Source organism: Halichoeres trimaculatus, unplaced genomic scaffold (genome assembly GCF_033239565.1).
Source record: "Halichoeres trimaculatus isolate MK-OKI-2021-1 unplaced genomic scaffold, fHalTri1.1 fHalTri1_scaffold_14, whole genome shotgun sequence".
NCBI lineage: Eukaryota > Metazoa > Chordata > Actinopteri > Labriformes > Labridae > Halichoeres > Halichoeres trimaculatus.
This window is the reverse complement of record NW_027437192.1, coordinates 8,583,937-8,608,806: the sequence shown is the minus strand read 5'-3', so window position 1 is coordinate 8,608,806 and position 24,870 is coordinate 8,583,937. Positions and strand designations below refer to the sequence as shown.

At 40.0% G+C, this 24,870-nt stretch overlaps 1 protein-coding gene across 1 annotated transcript; it reads left to right on the top strand.

The window, feature by feature from the left end:
- Nucleotides 1–765: 765 nt before the first annotated feature.
- Nucleotides 766–24,511, top strand: fhl3b (four and a half LIM domains 3b). Its single transcript, XM_074687005.1, has 6 exons — nt 766–945; nt 16,263–16,441; nt 19,822–19,996; nt 20,841–21,010; nt 23,043–23,229; nt 23,878–24,511. The coding sequence occupies exons 2-6, from the start codon at nt 16,286–16,288 to the stop codon at nt 24,027–24,029; spliced, it is 840 nt and encodes a 279-aa protein (XP_074543106.1). The 5' UTR covers nt 766–945; nt 16,263–16,285; the 3' UTR covers nt 24,030–24,511.
- The last annotated feature ends 359 nt before the right edge of the window (nt 24,512–24,870 follow it).

The following is a 24,870-nucleotide window of genomic DNA, read 5'->3' as shown; positions in this document are numbered from 1 at the left end:
AGTTTGCGTTGAGTTTGGCGCCCCCTTGTGGACAAAGCAGTACCTCTCATATCGTTGCTAATTTGGGCTCTTACATGTGTAACTATCTTCTCTGCTTGTTTTGTAGGTCATGGGGGACATCATTGTCCATTTTTTAGTTTGTTCCATTACAGTTTAAAAACCACTCACAGGAGCTTTAAATGTATTAAGTCATAATCTCTAACTTAATCCATAACCTACTTATTCAAACAGTTTTGAATATTTTACAACATAAATCTAAGAAGTGTTTTTTATACTTTATGACTGTTAAACATACAGATGCTGAGCGTGTGAAGTGTAAATGCTAAAGGGGTTCTCCAGTAAAACTTAATCATTTTGTTTTCAAAAACACCAAATAACTTTTATGATCTATAGTTTCAGTTTAATAGGCAGTAATGTACATTTAACTGCCATAGCTCCAAATATGAGATTAAGGCTGGAATTTTCCATTCTGGGAGATAATAAAGTGGTTTCCATCAGCAGCTGGAAACTTAAACCCCACTATGTATTTAAAATATTCAATTACATCCAAAATACACATCAGCACACACTGTTTTTACCTTCTTTCAGCGTGAACCCTCCACAAGGTGAGAGCCAGAGATCACAGGGAGTGGAAAGACGGAGTGGAGGAGAGGGAAGGGGCGGAGTTTGGAGGAGTAGGTTTGTTTTACGCACCAGACACACACACACACACACACACACACACACACACACACACACACACACACACACACACACACACACACACACACACACACACACATGCTGTGGAGTCAGTGGAAAGTCGTCACTTTCAGCTCGCAGGGAGTCCACGGAGGATTTAAGTGTCTGACAGATTACACAGCAGAGAAGCAGAAGCGCTCAAACTTCTCAGAGGGAGGGAGTCAGCTGAGAGCATCTGCGGAGGCAGCTGACGCGCAAAGAGAGGTACGTTAAAGCGTCATTTTACTAAAGTCATTTTTAATGGAGAACAGTCACTTTATGGTGAATTTAAAGTGTATTCCTGTGAGATTGCATTGGTTAAATGTTCTGATATTTTTGTGTCTGAACCCCTGCGGATTGCTTAGATCCTACCTGTGGTAACTTGGTACAAAACGACGCGTAAAGACGCATTTTACTGCATTTTAAGCAGGTTTTTGTTCAGTATAAGAAGATTAATAAGGGGATTGGCTCTGTACAAAAAATACTGTGAGATTTACTTGTTTGCCAGACTGAAGATGTAATTTAACGATGCTGAATGAGCTGTTACTCAATGGATCCGGTCTATAATCAAATCCGTCCTCATGGAGAATATCAGGTATTAATATTTCCAGGCATGAAATCAAAACACCTGCTTGTAGTTTTTTCTCAAACTTGCAATCCAAAAGTTTGTTCCCATTCATCTATAAAACTTCAAAATTAACACTAACAGTATGACAACCTTATGCCAATATTCTCTAATTTAATTTATTTGTTTTTCTGAAAGAACCACACTTTTTCAAAGCCAAATATTTGACCCCCCACATCCAGGATGTACAAGAAAGGATGTTCTTTCTTTAGAGTGAGGATAAAGTGTATGTTATTGGGGGTTGGGGGCCTGTGCGGGGTCTAAAGTGAGTAACTGATACTGTGAATAAGTGCTGCAGCCCCTTTTTTTCAAGCAGGATTTATGGGAAGAAGAACAAGGAGACCTTTGAGGAAACAATCCCTTGCTTAAGTGTTCCTTGACTTGGCTCTGATATGATAAAAAATATGGCTCCATATCTGGAGGAATGAAAGCATTATCAGTTGGGCATTCAGAGTCTTGTTAACAAACCGTGAAGTCTTGTTCAGTTAGAGTGATGTCATGTCTCCTTTCAAGATTACAAACTTTATTCTGGAGGCTCAGCAAACTCACCCCCAACCACCAGCCTCCCACCCCCTCCAGCACCGCTCATAGTTTCCATCACCACACACCGTCATCATGCTCCAATCCATTTGGGTGAAATTAATAGATTCATTCAAACAATCCAGCTCTGACTGCAGAAATGTGACTCTGTTTGTACGTGTGGCACAAAAAAAAAAAAAAGGAATTCCTCACTTTTGTCTTTTCTTAGAAATCAGAGGGCGGAAGAAAAATACTTTCTTCTTCTCTCAGAGCAGGAACCGCACGGTTTTGCCACGTTTCGACCACGGTCACATTCCTCTGGAATTCTTGCATTGGGCGAAGGTTGGCCCGGTTTACAATCACTGGAGACGAGCCAGAATGGAGAGTTGTGTGGAGATGATGCTGGATTGTCAAGAGACTCATGGTCATAAAACAGTCTCATCATGAGTCAGTCTAACTGTCTTTTCCATTTCCTTTTTCCTCTGTGAATCTGGCTAAATATCAAGCTGGAGGCTCCAGAAGCTAGCATAACGAAAAGTGGACATAACAAGCCGGGCTCTGTAGCGAATCAGGGGCTTAAAAATTTAAACATTGGATTGTTCCCTAAAAAAGTGAAAGAAAAAGTTAGAAGTTTGCAATTTCAGAGTGTCTAAATACAGCCATTGCCAAGAAACATTGAAAAATGGAGAAGGAATGAAGCTAACTGCAGCAGTCAGTTTGCTAGCTAGCATAAGAAGAGCTAGCTTAGTTTTGTTTGTGTTACATCTTGTGGGTTTTTCAAGCAGTGCAAGTATAGAAGGAGAAAAAATAAAGTCTGCTGCATTAAATGCCTTTGATACATTTTTAGAAAGAATAAAATTTCATCAAACAAGTATAAAGCTAAAACGAGGGACCTATAAATAAGCGAGCACTAGCTTAGTATCTTTTAAGCTAGCTTACCTCTGCTCCAATAAAACACACTTCAGCCACCATAGGCAGTGAGTAATCTTTTTTGTATTAGCTAAAAGAAAATACTTACTGCTTTTTGGCCGGGATTGTTTAACAGAAAAGTGCATTAGGTAAGAAGCTAGCCAGCTTAAGCTAGCAGTTGCATTTTGATAGATAAAATTGATAAAATATTGATAAAATATAGGATTGTTTCCTAAAAATAGTAAAAGAAAAAGTAAGAAGTTTCAGAGTGTCTTAATACAGCCATTGCCAAGAAACAGTGAAAATCGGAGAAAGAATGAAGCTAACTGCAGCAGTCAGTTTTCTAGCTAGCATGCAAAGAGCTAGCTTAGATCTATTTGTGTTACATCCTGGTTGTTTTTTTTCAAGGAAACAAAGTCTGCTGCATTAAATGCCTTTGATACATAAATAAAAAGAATAAAATTTCATTTAACAAGTATGAAGCTAAAGCGAGCACACTATAAACAAGCGAGCACTATCTTGCTAATCTTTAAGCCAGCTTCACTCTGTTAAAAAAAAACACACACTTTAACCACCACTGTTATTAGCTTATTGAGTAATCTTTTTTGTATTTGCTAAGAGAAAACTCTTTGTGCTTTTTTGCTAGGATTATTTAACAGAAAAGTGCATTAGGTAAGAAGCTAGCTAGCTAGAGCTAGCAGTCGATTGTTTTAGTACAACATAAATTTTGATAGAAATTGGTTAGCAGTGTGTTTTGTTTGGATTTAACAAACAAGGTTAAAAAAGAGTAAAAATGAGCTCTGGTGGTCTTAGTTGGCAGATTTTGTAAAGTTTGGACAAGCTAGGCTAGTTGCGCTGCATGTTTCAAGATAATTGATACTCTGAGCAAGATTTTTTAACTGTTGAGTAATCTCTGGTTTATTTTTTGAGTCTCCAAAATTAGCTCTACTCTTAAGTCTCTAGTTATCAAGGCCTGTAATCTATGCCTGTATTTATTTATGGTTAAAAACACTGATGCTATCCAGTGGTTTTTGCCTTTTTCTGTCCACAACCTGCTGAAAACCAGAGTGAAGCTAACCCTCAGTCTTTCTTTATCCAACCATCACAGAACTGAAGCTCAGAATCAAAGTTAAACAAATCCAGCAGCAAACATGAAGTAGAGACGGCAGGCCCAGTCTCTCAGAAAACAAAACACTTGTTATCATTAACACCCAGGTCTCCAACTAAACAAACAGTGCCAGCTGGAGGCTTGTGGGAAAAAATGTTTACTCCTGAGTTTATATTGGATAAAAGTGGCTGATCGAGCGGGCTGTTTGTTTGTATCGGTCAGTGTTCCCCCGGCAAGCACAATCCAAGTGCAACAACCAGGCTGCCAAAAGTAACTTCACTGAAGATCGGCCTACTTCATTTGAGGAGACTCCGGAGACGTGTGATTACGATCTCTTTGATCTCTTCCTGTGCTTTTATTGTTTTCTTTATCATTCACCAACGTTTATATGGTTCAAACATATGTTCTATGACATTTCCCGTCAGTCTCAGTTATATGCAACACTCACTGTCCTCTAAAAGAAATAATCCAACTGATCCTGGACTTTGTCTCAAGCATCACAATTAGACCAGACTTTCACATGCTACCTGATGTCACAGAAATTCATTCACATTTTGCCCTGAAAAGTTTCTCTTTGAGGAAATTACAAAAATGTTTTAGAGCTAAGAAAAGAGTGAAGTGCTCATTTCTAACCTTCCTGCAGCAACTTTTTGAGGTCTTGACCCACAGGTTGGGAGTTTCTCTGTGTTGAACTCTTAGCACGGTGGTGGTTTGTTTATTTGTTGTCTGACTGAGACCTGTTAGTGAGTTTAGTCAATGGCCTAAGAGGTGAAACTGCAGCTGTTTGCTCACATTGTCTCTGTGAGTAAACAAACAGCCAGCTGGAGACTCATAAAACAAAACCAGACATGCGCCCGGTATTTAAAGGTGTTTTATTCCCTGATGTTAAAAGTCTGGTGTCACAGGTTGTGGGTGGTTAATTTCCAGAGATACTAAACAAAGTGTGAAAGATCAGATTTCTTAACCAAAGTTGGATAAAATCTCAAAAACAGCAAATAATTTCCATTTTCAACCCATTTGGTCTTAAGATGAGATCTTCAATCAGCAAACACAAACAAACAACGTGTGTCCATTTCGATGTGTGTGCGTGCAGCTGAAGCTCTCCTTGTGATCTGCAGGAAGCCGCAGCACATTGAGCGTCTTTGTACTGCGACATAAAAGCGAGCGCAGTCATCTGACAGCCAGAAGAGACCGGCCTTGTTGCTCCGTGTTGTTCAGAAACAGTTTATAGGTGCAGGAATAAGGGTGTCACTTCTCCTCCGACGCTGCGGGGCTCTGCTGTTGTTCTGTGCGGTATTGTGCCGCAGTCAATATTCTCATTCATGTCTTTAAAGCCAAGTTATGCAACTCAGGAGACGCACAATATGAGGACTGTTCTGAGCTTCAGAGGCTGGTAAAGAGCTGTAATCCATGTCGGGGGGGAAAACAGTAAAGAGGGGTGGTAATTAAAAAACAACTTGGTAACAGAGTTTCCTGTTCCCACTGAATGTGCTCATAGTTTGGGTTGAAACGAGTGTGAAACGGCAACAGAGAAAAGAGTCATTGAACAACCAGTGGATAACAACAGTCTACAGCCAGTGAAGGTTCCTCACAGGCTCCTTATCTTTAAAACCAAAAGTTTCAGGGAATGGCTTCAAAACATATTTTTTTTTTAGAACTTTGTGGTTTTAAGATATTAGGGTTTTAAGTTTTCATGGCTGACTTGACTGACAGCCCGGCACGTGGTAGTTGACAGCAAGGAGGCTCAAAGCCGGCCTCATCTCCACGTCTTTCTCTCATGCTATATCTACAAAAGTTAAGTTGAGTAAGGAGGATGGGCTTCAGGCATGTGGATGTGAAGAAGTTTAAATTGAGCATCACAATGAGAGAAAAATGTGATTTAAGGGATTTTGAATGTGGCATTGTTGCATAGCTAGGGTTGACTAGGGTTTACAGAGAATGGTCCCAAAAAGAAAACATCCAGTGAGCCCCAGTTCTCTGGGCCAAAATGTCTTGTTGATACCAGAGGTCAGAGGTCAGAGGAGAGAGAACACACAGCATGTCCAACCTTGAAGCAGGCGGACTACAGCAGCATAAGACTACACCTAAAGACTAGGAAGAAGAACAGGAAACTGAGGCTACAAGTCATATAGGCTCACCAAAACTGAACGATAGAAGTTGGAAAACATTGAGTATGGATTTCTGCCTAGACGTTGAGATGGTAGGCTCAGAATTTGGCGTAAACAGCAGAAAAGCATAGATCCATCCTGCCCTGTATCAGTGGCTCAGGCTGCTGGTGTTATGGCATAGGGCAGTGGTCCCCAACCCCTGGGCTGTGGATCGCTACCAGTCCGTGAGGCAATTGGTACAGGGTCGCACATAAAATGTTTTAATTTAAAAAAATTAGTCATTCTTGACGCTAAACCCCCAAGCTAGCAAAATGGACAAAAGAAAAAAAAGCTTTGGAAAGTTTCTTTGGGGCGAGGTAAAAGAGCCAGTGAGGAGACAGAAGAAGAGACAATACGTGAAAATATTGTCTGACATTAAACCGGTCCGTGGCTTTGGTCCAATTTGTTCCACCTGAGCATGGTTTAAAATCTGTGGACTACCTGATTGTTGTTACTGACCTTGTCTGTTTCTTTATAAGACCACAGTTTACCCATCTCCATGTCACAAAGCTATAGGGGCAGTTGACACGCATTCAACAGGACATCAGTACCGTTGTTACAATCGTCGCCAACTACCATGTTGTGCTCGTGCTGCTCAATCTGCTGAATCTGCTGACTGTCTTTAAACAAAATGTGCATCTGTTGCTCCACTTTTTAACTTAGTATTCCCCAATTCACCAGATGATCGACTCAACTCTACTTCGGTGGAGATCTACCAAAAGCGGCTTCTGGACAAAACAGTTAGAGCACCATCTGCAGGCCTGGCATGCTTACTACAGCGTTTTCAGTCCCTCTGCGTTTCCGTATAAACGCAGATTTTTTTTCACTGCGTTTTCACTGTGTTTCGGTGTATTCAGATGAAAGGTCGTGTAAACAGGGCCTTGACCCAATACAGCTTCTTCAGGATGTAGTGTGAACAAGAGATTCTCATCAAGAATTGAGGCAGTACAGAAGGCAAAAGGGGGACCAACCTGGGACTTGCAAGATGTATGTATTAAGGAGCTGCTGGGTGTATAATGTGTGTTTAACCCCACTGAGCCATGGTCTCCCCATGAGAAGGACATGGAAACACTCAGAAACAGTCTTTCCTGAAACAGACCAGAGCGTGTTGAGCTCAGTTCCAGGTGTAAAATCTTCACCCCTAAAAGGCGCCGTGGCTGTTTTACAATGCATGAATTCACATTAGGTATCGGTGACAGATTTAACACTTTCTCACATATTTACACTGGATTTTATTATGTGTGACAGAGAATAATCTGGTTTGTAAACCTCAGACACAGGCTAAATTCCTGCATGGGGGGAAAATAAACACAAACCCCCTGCAGCAGCAGCAGCTCTCATGGCTCACAGAGGTCCTGGCTGCGGTCGTAGGAATCTGTCAGGTTTAGGGGAGTGAAAACGACAGCAGCAAACCATGAAGGGACAAAAACAGGAGGACTGGTGGCTGATCCTGGGAGACTGTCGCCATTTGGCTCAATTGAGTCACTCCTGTAAATCTGTCAGTGGAACGCACAGGGTTTCAGTGGAGAGTTCAACATGTCCACTCATCAAGGTGAAAAGTGGGTTCAAATAGTTTTACAGAGAACTGAAGACGGTCGACTGTTTGGTTTATTGTCCCTAAATGAAGAAGAGAAAGATGCTGACAAGTGTCCCTGGCTGCAAACCAAAAGGACACCTGTGGTGAACGCCTCCTAAACAAGGTGTGACTGAAAGTGAGTCAGGTTTATAGACCATAAATGTCAGACGGTCTGAATGGTGTGAAGGTCAGAAGAATAGATGCTTGACAGATGCGTCTCTGCTGTCAGGATGTACTAACACAAAAAAGAAGCCATGGACTCTGACGAGGATAAAGAAAAGGGCGAACAGTGACTGCTTTTCAAAGTTAACCCTTTGTTCTTGGATTATTTCCTGTTTCCTGGAGTTACTTCTCTGTTGTGTTTTTCTCCACTGCCCTGCCCCTTCTGCCAACCAAAACACACATTTAACTCACAGATGAAACTGGAAATATCCCTTAAATCACCACTGACTGGATTATTGTGTCAGTTAGAAGCAGACACTCATGGTTTTCAAATGTTCAGTAACTGTTGGTCACAGTGAACACAGCACCACATTAGCTACATTCGTCAACAGAGCTGTCATGGCATTATATTCCTATTTTTATAGACTTGAGTAACAATACTAGACTAAACTGTGTGGAGAAGTGAACCAAGAGTGAGCTCTTTTCACTAGAACTATTAAATTCTACTACCTGGATGTAAACAAGCACAGATGACAGATGGAATTAGTAGCATTCTGTGGTTTGGCTTTATTTTGATCAACCAAAGCAACAAAAAACCAGTGCAGATATGTAAACTAATCATTACTAACTTTAGTAACAGACACCATGATTGGGGGACTTTTTTGACATGGACTTTGGTTTTAAAGTTTGACACGTCCTGTTTGTAAATATGGAGGAGGAAAGCTTTATGGTCTATACTGCAGCCATTCAGCAGAGGGAGCTTTAATTGTTTTAGCCTCACTTTTTGAATAAAAACATTAAACCTGTCTTTCGTACAATACAAATCTTAAAGGTGATACTATTAAAAACTTTAAACAGTTTAATTCATATGCCACTGGCATCATTTATCCTGAAAATCACACCAAAAAAAAAGAAAGTTAAGAAAACTCAAAATTGTAAGGCAACAAACTTCTGTAAAATTTTGAGTTACACTTTTAAATGTACATTTTTGAGTTTTGCTTTTGAGGTTACTGAACTTACTATTTTAAAGGTCCCATATTCTGCTCCTTTTCTGCAGTTTAATATGGATCATTGATGTCTTCATGAAATGGTAGTAACATGTTTTGGTCCAAAAAGCCAATAAATCAAGCTCAGCAGCATTGTTTCCAGGCTCTCATAGCCTCTCTGTTCAGAACGCTCTGATTTAGTGGGCGTGGCCTTCCTATGTAAATGAGCCACCGCTGATACCGCCCCGCTCTTCCACGTCACTGAGAGCAGCGCCCAAGTGCACAATGTTGAGAAAACAGCGAAGCTCATTTATCGTAACATTACAGGCTAAAACAACAGGCTAACCGCAGCTAAAGTTAGCATCCTGGAGCTAACACAGAGACAGGGGGACACTGAGGAAAAGCTCTTACATCTGCTCCACAGCACACAGCATTTAAAATACTCACATTTCCAGGGTCTGAGGTTTGTTGATGGATGGTTGGTAATGCGCCTGGATTCAGGACCAGTCTATTCACTAGCCCTCTGTTGTACTGTCCTAAGTTGGAAAAGCACTCGGTTGTGAAGTGACTAGCACACACATGCACAGTTTTACTGAGTGTAGCTGGAACATTTCCTTGATAAATGAACTCTAGCCGCTTAGTCTTGTCTTCATCTGAGATGGGGAGCTTGAGCATGGAACTCCTGATTGGTCAATGAAAGGGAATCGCTGACGTCGGCAAATCCCAGAAATTCCAAGTAGCTCGTATTAGGTCAGTATTTTACATTCACAAGCACTACTAAATACAGGTTTGGTCATTAAATATCACATTTTGTGGGCTGGGAGGTAAGCCGTAGACCCACAAATTTCACTAAAAGACTTAATGAAGTGATTTTTGCATAATATGGGACCTTTAATTTGTGATTTCTCAACTGGAAGTTGCAATGATACCTACTTAAAAAAGTTGGCTTTCCCGCATTTTCCTACAAAGAAATGTGACTTTACAGAAGTAATGGTTTTTGTTTTAAACTGTAACTTAAAAAAGAACGTTTAGTAACTCAAGAAAGTCTCATAAAGCAGACAAGTGGCTCAGTTTGCTGGGCTAACTCACAATATTATATCAAATATACTGTTGAAATACTGTTTAAGGCTAAAAAAATGTAAGTTCGCTTTTTTTACATTGCGTCCATCTTACAGTGAACTCATTTAAAGCCTTTTTTGATTGGTTAAAATGTGAAAAGAGCAGTGGAACTGAATATAGAGATTAAGAAGATGTCTTTTTTAAAATTCTGTTCATTAAAAAGGATGCAGTGAGTGAATAAGGAGGTTTATGAGCTGAGGCGGACCCAAGAGTTCCTGGATTTGAAAATCTATGCTAGGCTAAATTTATGCCCTCATCCTCATATTGTCACTCAACTTTTCCTGCAGCACGAGTCCTTCTAGCTTCTCCTGCTGTGTTGCTTATTATGAAGCTAAAATGGACCGTCCTCTGGGAGCTATAAACATTGATTGTAACAGAGATGGATTTTAATTAGTCATTGCTGAGGTTTGGCTCCGGTCCCATAAGAACTCCTTTTTTCGGATACCCGAAGGAGAATTTTGATGACAGACAACAGCTGGAGACCGCAGAATGTGTCCACAGATGTTGTGACTCAGGAAGAGGAACATAAAGCTAATAACTGTGAGGACTATGTGCGGAAGGAACACCATTGTTCTATCACTGAATTCATCGTGAGCATGGGCAGACGAGAATAGAAACCCCAACTCCGACTCAGACATTGAGGAGGGAAGTTGGGCTGATTTCCCCGCTCAGACAAGGAATCTGACAGAAAACAGACTGAGGATGTGATGTTTGGTCTCAGCTGGGTTTTCCTCCTTGTTTTGTTGACCTAGCTGGATGCCCCTGAGAAGGAAGTTGTGTTGTTATCTGTAAGGAGGGATGTGAGGGGGTCTTCTGTGTGTGTTGACAGGGTTTTGGGGGGAAAAGTCGTGGAGAAGAAGGAGTTTCAGATTCTGGCATCGGCTTTGAGACATGACTGAGAGCAGGCTGTTTAAATCTTGTTTTATGTTTATCTAAAATTCCTGCATCATTGGTTATTAGACAGAAAATGTTTGATGGCAGTCAGACATGAGGAATGTAAACTACACTTTCAAGACGACTCCTCGTGACTCCTTACAAGACCAGATGTAAATACCTGGATGTCACAGAGCATGAAGGGCACTACCTGTGAAACTTTGCAGGATTTTTGGTTTGTTTTAATGTGTCGTAGGTAACCTTCACCATGAGTGACCGTTGACTAACCAAAATGTTTTTCCAAGAAACCAGCCGGCCTTCATTAGATTACTCTGACCCTGTGATCCTCTCATCATTCTGACCGACCCAGTGACGTCTACTTCTGATGAAGCGGCACAGAGGGGGTCTCGACTCGTTCCTCCATCCCTCGAGGAAGTTTCAAAGCCACACGTTTTTTTAAGCTGCACTTTGTTGAACCCACCTCCTTTTTTGACATTAAAGAAACATGTTAAAGTAATTATGTGCCCAAAATAGGAGGTAAAAATCATAGACAGTGGGAAATATTCCTGAGTCTGGCTTTCTGATCCTGAGCTTGGACATTTAACCTGAACTCCAACATGTTTACCCACACGGGACAGTATAAACGTAGCTTCCTAAACCCCATCCTGTCTTAACTGATCCACAGGAGGGTATTTTAACCTCCCACACTTCATTTCCTTACTCATTTCCCTTTACTGCACACGCTCGGTTAATACTTTACTGTGTTGGAGTGATGTTATTGTCTGTGCAGCCAGCTTTTTTCCACCTGAGCGTTTCTCAAGTCTTTCACGCTCATAAGTAAAACAAAATTACGCCTCTTCAAATATGGAATCAACTTGGCTCTGATTTAACATTTTTATGCTCTCAGGCTCACGCCAAACTATTTCATGTTGCATAACAAATTTTTATAAGCCTATGTCTGTTTGAAACTGGTTCAGAAACATGCTTAAATGGAAGTTTTATAAAACCCAGAAACTTCTGGTGATGAAAATGGGGCCAATGCAGAAATTCAAAAAGCTGCAGTACCTCAATCGTCCACTTGAAGCTGACTCCAAAAGGTTAGAAATCCCCATAAACACCCATGCTTAACTACCCGATTTCATGACAAAAAAAGATATGTTTACAGGCCATGGAAAAACAAAACAGGGTTTGAATCTGTGGTTTCAAAAGTGGGGGTTGGGACCCCCAGAGGGTCACTGAACCCTGATGGAGGGTTTTCAAAATGCCTTTAAATCAAAAACTCTCTAAATTTCATATTTAATCCATCGTTGTAAAAAAAATGAACACAATTGGAAGTTAAATTTGATATAAAACTATACAAACAGAAAATGCTTAAAATATAGTGTCCACTTGTATTTGCTGACATAAGACCATGATGAGATTTCACCAGGATAACAACAGATTCACTTGCAGCAGGTTAATTTTGGAAACAGCAATATGTCTACATTATTCAAATTTTTCCCTATCAGTTGAACTGGGTATAGTATACCTTTATATCGATTAATTCATTTTTGTTTGTTTTTGGATTGGTCTACTGGTGGATTCCCACAGTAGGGTGTTGCTTTGCTGGAAAGTTTGGGAACTTCAGTTTAAGCCTTCACCAAACTATTCGAGGTTGCATAACAATTTCTATGACTCGATGTGAATATTATTGTTATTATGATGTGAACATGTAGCTTTATAACACTGGAAAACTCAAGTTTTGAAAATACGTAAGCGCAAAAAACTGCAATACCTTAAGTATCCACTTGAGGCTGACTCCAAAAAGTTAGAAAGCCTCATAGACATCCATGTTAAACTGTTTGTTTTCACAGCAGGATTAAACATGTTTATAACCTGCTGAAACAAACAATTATTATCCAAATAACACATTTAGTTGTTCATTCACACTGAGCAGGGGTTGAATATGTTTATAATGCTTGTTTTTTTTTTTATTAAATTTTCATGTTAACTTCAGAGTCAGTGAGATGAAAACAACATGTTTGGAAAAAGAGTTTGTCTTAAGGTTTTTAAGATCAACCCCATCTCCCCTGTGATACCATGTTTTACATCCTTCATGAAAACAAGTCATAAAAAGCTCCATGATGAGGCATCTGAGATTCGGGAAACATGCATCTCAAAAGAAGATTTGTATGAGAAGATTTTTCTCCTATTCAAAATTCAACAACAACAAAAAAAAGCTCTCAGAGGAAATTCTCCTGAAACTGTAGAGTGGTCAGGGAGATGTTTTGTTTGTTTATAGTTAAGAGGGAGTTATTGTGAAGACAAACCACAGGTTTTTAAATGATTGTGGTTAAAACAGAAAAAAAAAGTAAAGAACAGTTTTGGAGAACTCCTTGTAATTTTCAGTGAAATCATATGCCCATCTCTGGGAAACACTCACAGATGTTGAAGAACACGGCACACCACCATGGAAGTCACAGAAATTAAGCTTGACAAGTTGAAGGTTTTGTTTTCGATAACAGGGAAAGTTACACTGAAGGAAGAAGCTGAGAACAAAAGAAATAAACTTGATAAATGATTGGTATTTCCTTTTAAACTCAGGCCAAACAGAGATGAAAAAGCCCTGGAGAGCCTTTGAAATCAAGACCGCTGTTGCAGTTCAGCTCCCAACAATTAATATTGTTTGGTTGTTCTTTGTTAACGCCAAACCGCCACAGGGGGTTTCATGCAAGAATGAGGGGGAGGGAGAGCCAGACGTCACTGAGCTTTCTCTTATTAGTGTGAGTGATGCTGTAACAGGAGAAGCAGTTATGTCATTACTGGGCTGATTTATGATTAAACAGCAATTCCTTTTTTTTTTTAAGTTAAAGTGTACACTCAGCCCTTTCTTTGAGAGAAAGCAATTTCTCTGTCAGTGGAACATTTGGAACAATATTTAAGTCTTTATTACAGTTTGATGTAAAGCTCTCCATTCCTTTCAAAGTGCAAGTTAATCTTTAAGTCACCACAGATATCTTTTTCCTCCCAGACTCTTTGTCTTTGTCTCCCTTTAAACTACAGCTATGCTTCTCCTCTGGCTAACGTTATACCTCTGAGACACACAACAGCTCCTGTACTACTCTGCTCCTAGACGCCCCACAGGGCTCAGTGCTTGGTCCTCTATTGGTCTACCTTCCTTTCACTCTACAGCCTCATATCATCATCCATCAGTATGATTTTCACTTAAAACTCTATGCAGATGATGTCCAGATTTGCAACCCCCCCCAAAATCTGAACTTTTCTTGTAACTTTTTACATCAAGACTAAATGCATCAGGTACAACATTAAGTCTGTCTTTGCCCATCTGGGATGTAGAAAGTTGTGAGACATGTATTTTGAAACTGCTCCAAACCATTATAAAGAATAAAACTACTTTATTTTTAGACTAAGACCACCTGCATTTTTGTACCTTACATAAGAAATCTACAGCAGAGACACCCTAGAGGTGCTTTATCATGTTTTCTTGACTTGGAGGGCACCCTGCAAATTGGCACACCCACAGGGCATCTAGTCTCATGTACCTGAGAGGGGTACCTTTGAATCCACTAGTTTCCCTGATTTAAAATGCAAAATTGAATTGTGCTTTACTGAATTTTAGCGTTAGAAGAATTCTGGTTTTTATTTGGAGAATGAGGAGTTTTGTCCAATAACTGCAGACTCTGACTTTGGGCAAGAAACTGTCTGTGTCCAGAATTAAAGAGGAAGAACTCAGTGTCCTGAGAAGTTGTCCATTGTTCTGAAAATGTAATACATCCATTTTAAACAAAACCAAAGGTGTCAAATAAGAAAGTAAAAATACTTTACTTTACTTAAGTACAAATTTCATCTCGCTCGGCTTGAAGTGAGGTCTCCACAAAAACTGCTCCCCCTGGTGGCTGGCTGCAGTATAGGTCAAAAAAACGTCTCTCCAGTCATTCCAGATGAGCTGTGGTCAAACTTTAAAATTAACACACCTCGTAGAAATGTTTCTCACGTCCGATTGTTGTGGTGATTTGAAGATATCATTTGGCTGCCTTGAGTTTAAGTCCTCTTTTTTTTGGAAAAGTTTCATTTACATTAGAGGTTAAAATTGAGGTTTTACGATGATTGACAGCTGCCGTTATTGTGTATTTTTTGGGGGGATCATAAAATATGTTGTGAGGTAGAGTCAGGAAGTGATTAGACTCTCGTAAGAAAAAAAGTAATTAATATTTTTGTCACCTGGCCCCACTCAGATTCTCCCAGAATCCCTCACAGTCTCTACTGCACAGACTCTGGCTGCAACTGCTACAATGGCTGCGCCTGTGACGGGGGTATTTTGGCTTCAAAACCGTACAATGGTAAATGGTGGAGCCACGCTGTCCACTCTATATACAGTCTATGGTTTATACACATCCATCACACCTGTACATGACACAAATCACGCCACACTTCAGCAAGGACATAACAGACACATGTGGCATAGTATGAAGATGTTCGTGGCAGAGACTGTGGCACAGCCTAAGCTTTTGACCTTAATGGCATTTTTCCCCCTTAAAGTTACTTTTACTTTTAAGTAGTTTCAAATCCTGTACTTTTACAGTTTTACTTAAGTAAAGCTTGAGATGAATACTTTTGACACCTCTGTACAAAATAGGGATACACATCCAAGATAATTGTTTCTTCATAGTTATGTTTTTCCAAGACGTGGTACTGGAAGACACTTGGCTTCATTTTCTCTGCTTAAAGTGTCACATACATCGCTCATCTTCACGTTCTTGTGTCTTTCTACCTCAGGAGTGTATTATATCAAGATTTATCCAAAGGAAGGGTACCCTGGTAGGCTCTTTGTCATGTTTCTCCCAAAGGGTGCTCTGTTACATTTCCTTCCATAGGGCTAGCTTAGAGGGAAAGTTCTCAATATGGAGCGAAGCACTTGAGCAAGTTTTTTCCACTCATCCCCCAGGGTCACTTCCATCATGTTTTCCTGCACATTGGGCCATTGTTAAGGGGCGTTAAGGTTGCCTACATCTTACCTCATGCCTCAGCCCACAATTCACCGCATGTTTCTTCACTCAGAAGGCCTGTCACCACCAGGACCTCATGCCACACTCCCTCTGTTCCTCTGATGCTAACCTCCTGTTTCCTTTCCCCAAACACAAGGGAGGAGCAGTGGTTGTTTTCAGAACCAGGAATTACTCAAAACTCACTTTTCCACTGCTGCTGGTTGTGTTTGATTGAATATCCTTCAAATGATCCTCTCAAGTTTTACAAGATCTTCTTAGTATGCTGTACAGCACATTGTTTAGAAAAACTCTCGAAGCGCTCTCACTTGTTTTGTTTCTTCCTCCTATTTTTGCCCTCCTTGTTGGACTTCATCTCCCAGCTGTACAACCAAAGAGCTGTATCCTCCCATCTTCCTGCTTTCTCTCCCACTTTCTTATCTCTCTTCTCCTCCTTCCTGCGCTGTCTTCTTGCTGAAGCTCAAACTGTGCCTGTAAATTATCCTCTTTTTTTTTTTTTTTTTTTTTTTAAACAGGAGTGCCGCCAAAGACAGAAACCATGAGTGAACAGTTTGACTGCAAAAACTGCCAGGAGTCCCTGTGCGGACGCAAATACATCCAGGTGGAGGAGAAACCTCACTGCATCCCGTGCTATGACCGTCTGTACGCCAAAACCTGTGAGGAGTGCAAAGAAATCATCGGGCATAATGCAAAGGTGAGCTCAGCGCCTCCTATAATGGAAAATTACAGCTTCAAACTTTTTTTTTTTGCACCATTTAATTCTATTTATTATCTTTTATTATTAGTCTATTTATTTTTTGTAAAAAGATTACATAAAATATTTTTAAAACAATAAAATATAGGGCTACAACATGAAAATTTGTCTGCAGTAGTATGAAAACGATATCCAAACTTCTGAGATACAAGTGGTTAGTTTTGGTTATGTAACTTCAGTAAAACTACTGAAAAACTAGTTTTGCTACTAGTCCTCTATTTCTGCAGGAATCATAAATCTCCGACTGCTTTTTAGGAAAAGCAGCTGGCATTCCTGGATAAACCATCCCTCAACTCACTGATGATGAAACTGTCTGTGATTCCCTTCAAGCTGTCCAGAAGCTTTACTTAGTGAAAATTAAAAACACTATCTCAAAGGAAACATCCTCAGACGCCACGAGGCCTTCAGTGTCCTGTAAATTATAAACTCCTTGTGAGGGATTGGCTGTAAATCATGACTGTGCTTGCTTTGGCCGTTCCTCCTCCGCACAAGACATAACATCATCCATCCCTCATACTTCTCCGTCCCTCTGCTCGAGCTGTTTCTTTCACAGTGAAACCCCATGCCTCAAAAATACGTTTTTGGATACCTCTCAGTATTCAATGGGGCCATTTATCTCAGGGCTTGCTTGAACTGTAGATGAACTGGAACACAAGCAGCTGTTAGACTGAAACACTATGTAGGTTATTCTGATTTTTACAGAAAACAATGATGGAAAAAGGGAAAGCACAGAATTTCTCTTAGGCTTCAGTCTCTTCAGCGTGGAGGAAAACAGTGTTGCCCAAATTAGAAAATCTGTGTTCCACATTGACCATGACCTCTGACCTCAGAGCAGATGGGAGGCAGAAAGTCTCTGTTGGGAACAATAACATCCAGCTTTAAGTGTGTAGTGTTATCATTCAGTAAAGAGTAAACAGCTTGATAGTCACTGTCAGAAGACAAACTGGACTCTTCTGATGACCATATGCTGTTATATCCCTGTACTACCTGTTTTTCTCAAAATTATTTGCCAATTAGGTTTGAAATTCAGTGATAACACTCTGGGCATGTTAAAAGCTATTACTGGGGAAAAAATAGTAGCTTCTCACTAGCTAATGTTATTCAAGCTTACATGTATAAAGCAGATATTCCTCATTTTTAGTTCAGGCAGCAGCCTCTGTAAGCCGTTACTTACTGGCTACTTAAAAGCTAATTTAGCGCTAGTGGGGAAGCAACTGAGAATTGATTTTCCTAAATTGGGATTTTACTGGTAAGAGGGTTGATAGGTTGATATCAAAGCAAATATAATGTTAGCTTGGCTTCCATAATAAAACAAAATATTGGGCAGCCCACAAGATTCAGTAAACAGCTGCTGTTAGCCACACTTATTAGATACCTACCAGCTAATTCATTATTACTTTATTGTATTTCAATTTAGTAGTTTTACCTTGTACAATGATAACCTACTAGCTAATTGATTGTTTGTTAAGAAGAGTCTGGAAGCCATTGTTGCTGTTTGTAAGCTGTATGACACAAGGAAGCCAGAGGTGATTGTTAAATTAGCATAATCTTAGCTAACCTTGTGTTAGCTTGGATTCTGAAACAAAACAACACCTAGGCTAAGAGGGTTGGTATCAAAGCAAATATAATGTTAGCTTTGCTCCTGTGGTAAGGCAAAATATAGTGTGGCCTGCAAGATAAAGTAAACAGCTACTGCTAGCCACAATCATTCGATATCTACTAGCTAATTTATTGTTACCTTTTTGTATTTCAGATTAGTAGTTTTGACCTTGTACAATGAGAACCTACTATCTAATTGATTGTTAGTTAAGAAGTGTCTGGAGGCAAGTATTGCCGTTTGTAAGTTGTATGACATGAGGAAGCCATAGGTGATTTTTATATTAACATTATCTTAGCTAACCTTGTGTTAGCTTGGATTCTGAGACAAAACAACACCAAGGCTGAGAGATTTGATATCAAAGCAAATATGATGTTAGCTTAGCCACAAGATATAGTAAAAAGCTACTGTTAGCCACACTTATTAGATAGCCTACCTACTTGCTAATTTATTGTTACTTTATTGTATTTCAGTTTAGTAGTTTTACCTTGTACAATGAGAACCTACTAGCTAATTGATTGTTTGTTAAGAAGTGTCTGGAAGTTAATATTACTGTTTGTAAGTTTAAGAGTATGAAATGAAGAAGCCAGAGGTGATTTCTTAACTCGCATAATCTTAGCTAACCTTGTGTCAGCTTGGATTCTGAGACAAAAAACACTGACTGGACGATTTGCGGTGAGGCAAATCACTGTTGGCCACAGCCAGCAACATACAAGCTTATTTAGCGTTAACTAGGAAGTGTCTGCTGAAATATCTGTTCAGTGGTGTCTGTGAGAAAAGGTTGAAATCAAAGTGAGCAACTAATTAGCTACTTTCAGGCACCAGCTATTGTTAGCCACAGTTTACTAGATATCTACTTGATAATTTATTGTAAGCTAGGAGGTGCTAAAAGCTAATCTTTTTTGTTTTTCACAAAGGAACAGAAATCTACTAGCTAACTGACTGTTTGCCAACAAGTGACCAGAAGTTGATATTGTTGTTTTTTGTTTTTAAGTTAAGGGTACACAATCAAAGGGGTTGGGTTGGGGGTGGCTCTAGCTAGCATAACCTTAGCTTACCTAGCGTTGGCTTAGATTCCAAGACAAAACCACAGCTGCTGGACAAATAGTGAGAGGTGAATCACTGTTAGCCATAACCAGCTACATGCTAGTGAATTAAGCATTAGCTAGGAGGAGGCTGATAGCTGAAAATTACATAATTGTAAAGAACATATCTAAATAGCTGACAACATGTTAGCCTGGGACAAATAACGAGTAAGAGTTAATGTGCTGATCTGTGGTTTTAAAATAGTTTCCTCTGATGTTCGAGGGACTTGGGGACCTCACATGGAAAGTTGTACTTTTCTTTGTGAAGGAAACAAAGAAAAAATGTCTTGTTGTTTGGAAAACCAGACACTAATGCTGTTTTTGTGACAAGAGAGTCAGTGTGAAACAGACCACAAATTATGGTTAGGTCATGAGGTGCATATTTTCTCATGCCTCTTATCACTCTGCAGTTGTTGTTTTTCTATTTTATGGCTTCTCAGGGGATATTTTAGAAATCCTCACTTGTGCATGTGGATTACTGCTGTGGTGAAATAGATGACTGCTTTCATAATCTTTAACGCATATGGTTAAGAGACAAGGAAAACAAAGTTCATGTTTTTCATTTGAATCAGGACTTCTTTTATTCTTATTAGTTTGAACATCTTTTTAAGTGTAGTGTGACTTTCTTCCTCCTCTAGGAGCTCTTCTACGAGGACAGACATTACCACGCACACTGTTTCCGCTGCTTCCGCTGTGACCGCTCGCTGGCAGACGAGCCATTCACCAGCCAGGCCGACGCTCTGGTGTGCAGCGACTGCTACTGCAACGAGTACTCCTCTAAGTGTGTGGCCTGTGACAAGATAGTCAAACCAGGTAGAGATAACAACAAGTGGCTGTTACACATTTCTCCCCAAAGTTCACACACTCACTTCTCAGAACTTTGCGTAATCGCTCACAGACGGAAAGTTCACACCCTATCTTTGCACGGATAAAGAGGCTAATGAGTTTTTGTTATCTGGGGTGTGACAGCTTAGATGTGACAGAATGATTGTTTCCTTGCTCGGCTCAAAATATCTCCCAGCAGGGTTTTCAGCTCTGGGCGCTGTGTGACGACACGGGTGCAGCAGCAGCGGTGTCGGATGACTGAAAATTACCGGGGCCTTGTGGGCAGTGTGGGATTTTTTCACTCACCACTTCTTTTCTGAAATGAGCAGTCTTTTTCTTTAGTTTCTCTACAGCCTGGAGCGCCTTCAAATGCCGCTGCCCTCACCCCCGTTTTCTTAAAAGTGCAGCCAAGTTCAAGCTTGAAACACTGTCATCTCTCTGGGCTGCATTTCAGGTCCCAAAAGTCGTTAAATTAAACCCTGATGTCCAGTTTCTAGAGCATTTCTGGCTTCTATTTTTTTCAGAAGCATCTGTGTTTACGAGGTTGAGATCTGCTTTGTTTCAGCTTGTCACGTTGTTTAGATGCAAGGTAAGCTGATGTAATTGAATGGTTTGTGAGAGAACAGGTTGAGCTGTCAAACTGAATCATAGGTTTTAGTTTTCTTTGAGCCTGAGTGAGCGCTATCAGATGTTATTCCTGTTTAAAGTCACTGAACCACAGAGCAGAGATCACAGACTGTACAAAGTCAGAGAGGATATCAAAAACATTCATGAAAACTGTTGGTTTCAGTCCTGATCTGATCCTTTTTTCTGTCCCTTTTTGTTCTGACAGGTTCGAGGATGTTGGAGTACGGCGGCTCCGCGTGGCACGAGGACTGTTTTATGTGTCACGGCTGTGAGAAGCCGATAGGTGCCGAGGCCTTCATACCTGACCAGAACAACTACTACTGTGTGCCGTGTTACGAGGGCCGGTTTGCTCCTCAGTGCAGCCACTGCAAGAAGGTGAAGCAGGACCAGTCTATCATTACTGTCACGATGATGTGAAAAAAGAAAGATCATACAAACAAGGGATAAATTAAGGAATGTGTTCCCGTACATAGACACAGTAAAAAATATCGATACAGTAATATATATTGTGATACTTTAACCTCCAATACAGTATTGATATTTCAACTCTAAATATCGATATTTTTTGTAAGTAAGTATAATGTAAGTATAATATGACTTCTGTATTTCCTAGATGGCGCCAAAGAGCTACTACCTTGTATGTTGCCAATAGGTTGTAAAATAAATACCATCTTGAAGTATATTTAAAATATTTAATTTCTAAACTTGATAATGTGGGTGTTTTTTTGCACTGAGCAAGTCAGTGTGCCATAGACATCAATGTTTTCACTGGTCCTTTCAACTTTGAGTAATATTTTGATTCACATAAACATCATCTCATACAATATCGCAATATATCACATATTTTGATATAGTGATACATTGTGATATGATCGTATTGTGACCCAAGTATGGTGATGTGTATCATATCAAGGGGTTCTTGCCAATACTCACCCCTAAAATACAGTATCATTATACTCATTTATTATATTATAAATATCAAACTTTAGATAATGTAAATAGGTAGCTAGATAGCTCCTGTAAGAGTTTTTGTCAAAATAAAGGAGGTTAATTTCATCCAACTTTCTGGACCTCCAACCTTTCAGACGACTGGACCATTAGGTCTGATTCTACCAGTTTAAACTCAGAAATACCACACTACACAGAAGCTTGACAGTCTGTAGATGCTGCTTCATTTTGACTTAAAGAGGGGGTATAATGCCTTCCCATATTTTAAAAATGGAGATAAAGTAAAAATGCTGGATTTCACTACTTAATGTGTGCAGATTTTCAAACTACTACACACTCATATGTCGTAGAAAATCCCTGAATCTGTCTTTAAAGGAGTCAAAATGGTCCATTCCAAAAATTGCACAAAGTCTTTCTGAGATCTTCACAAGATCATCATGAGACTTTTTGAGATGATGAGGCCATCACATAAAGATCTCCTCACTACTCCATGACACATTGGAGGGGACAGACCTCAAACACAAAAGTCTCATCATTGCTCCGCCTCCAACAGGCCTTTAAAAGGACTGTCCAATCAGAGGGAAGGGGGTCTTGTGGAGTGTGGAGCCTTAAAGAGACAGCACCTCAAAAAGAAGTGTTTCACACAGTGGCTGAAATAAGTTTTTTTTTTAAAACACCAGGGTGACAACATTGACCTGTAAATCATGCAAAGCTAATACAGGGGCACCAGAGGAACAGATTAAAGCCTTAAAAAGCCACAATACCCCTCTTTAAGTTACTTTTTTATCATCTCGCAAGAGAAAAGTGGCACATTTTTTGTAACTGAGACACTAAAACCATAATATATTTGGTTATTTGACTCACAGAAATACTTTTTTAAATCAATTTTTGTGTTTTACATATCTTTGGTCACTCATAAGAGCGTATAGTGACTGAAAAAAACAAACAAAGAGGAAACAAAAACTCAAAAGAGCACTCACTGGAAATGTTGGCAACTAATTATTTGACACAGTGGAAAGAACTAACCCATGAAAACAAACCTAGAGCTTAATTCTCTAGTGTATTCATGTCATCAATTACTGTAATTAAATTAAATCAGTATGAGTTTATGACAGTGATTTAAGTTTTAAATGTTTTGAGTGGGAGGATAAAGACACAAAGGGAAGTTTCATTATGAGATGACAGATTTAAATCTGAGGTTTTAATAAACTTTCACTGATTAATTCTTGGTGGTTTGTGGTTTGAGCTCTGTCACAATGTTCTGCTTGGCTGCTCATAGATATTTCGACCACATTATGTGAGGAAATGAGTTTGATTTAGTCGTACTCAAAGTAATTAAAACCAAACGAGTTGCTTTTATCGTCTTGGTGTAAGATTGTTTGCAAACATGGGATAAAAGGATTTTACCACATTCGTCGATGTCATTTCCACTGACACATCATCTGTTTCCGTCCCTCAGGCCCTGACCAAAGGAGGGGTGACCTATAAGGACGAGGTGTGGCACAAAGAGTGTTTTGTCTGCACGGGCTGCAAAGCTCCGCTCGCCGGACAACCCTTCACCTCTCAGGGGGAGACGCCGTACTGCGTCAAGTGTTTCAGCAGCCTGTACGCCAAGAAGTGCGCCGGCTGCAACACGGCCATCACAGGTCAGTGGATCAGTCACAGGCATAAAGTGTTGTCGTTTCAGGGAAGTTGTTCGTCAACCTTTCTCTAAAGCAGAAAACAAACGGGTGTGAGCAGTTGGTTGACTTTTTAAAACCTCCTCTTCCTGAGTGAGTCTGGTGAAAATTCTTCCTATTGTCCAGAGAAATCCTTTCACAATAAAAGCCTAACGTGTTTTGTTTTCACTTCAGTGTACAAGCAAAGGCAGAAAACCTTGAGTTTGTTTTAGTTTGTATGTGTCGTGTCTCAAAACTATCAAACTCTAAGTTTTAAAAGATGATTTATGACATTAAAACTGCACTAAAATTACAGCTAAGACTTTGTTCCACTCCATGTACAATAATGTCCAACATCCTCTCAGTCCTGGCTATCTCATCTTCCTCATCTGCCAATATTTTCAGCATTGGCAGGAAAATTCCACATACCAGAGTGAAATGAGAGGTGTTTTTAACCACAGCTGTGAAATAGATGCCAGCAGGTTCACAGAACTGGCAGCTCTTCTCACTGTTTTTTCCAGCTGCTGATGTTATCATGGGTTTATTTGTGCAATGCTGCGTGCCTGTCGTTAACTCTATTTTCTGCCCCTTGTAAACTTTTCTCCCATTATTCGCTGTTTCATTCGTGTGTCGCAGGCTTTGGAGATGGGAAGTACGTCTCTTTTGAGGACCGGCAGTGGCACCAGCCGTGCTTTAAGTGCTCCCGCTGCTCCGTGTCGCTGGTGGGGTCCGGTTTCTTCCCCGACCGTGATAAGATCCTGTGTACGGACTGCAACAGCGACGACTGACCGGCGCTCACCACACCTTACACCTGCGACTCCGGCAGAGGACGAAACTTGTCAACCTCAGTCTTGCACATGAACACTGCAACACAACTAAATCAGTCACAGTTTCAAGATGATACAAAGCTCAGTATTCACAGCTCAGAAGTCTCGTCAGCTGTTTGAAATGTTTGTATAAATTCAGCAGAAACGTCCTGTCTTGTACATGTACGACTTTATTTCCCTTTATTTTATTTTTTGCACACCTAAGACTAAAGAAGATATGGAAGATACTTTTAAACCTTTAAGTTAAAATGTTTGTTTATTCATTCAACTTTTTAAACCTTTTTTCTTCATGGCTGTCTAATAGAAATTTGAATGTTATGACCCATGCTTGGCACACATATTTATACTTTTTAAATGATAATCTAACGTGTAAAGCTGCCGTCCTCTCTTCTTCTGCTTGCTGTATCCAAATGTTTTTCTCAAACATGTTTTTCATCTTTAAGGCCAACATGAAATAAAATATGTGATAAAAGCCAACCTATGGATCATTTCATGGTGGAGGAAATTATATTAACACTCTTTTCTGCACATAACAACATGCAATAAGCAGCAGTGCCTTGCTCAAAAGCACCCCAAGCAGTACCCAGGATGTAAACCAGCAACTCTCCAGGAACCAATTCTTTTTTCCATACCAGGTTTCATACAGGGACTTGAACCATGTATCATCAGGTTTTCAAGTCAGACCCCACAGACTGAGCCATGGCCTCTGGTACTGCTCATATTCAGCAAGTTAAGGTTCACTGTATTCATCATATTAGTTAACTTCTAAAATTGATTTTTTTTAAAAACTTTGTGACCTTGC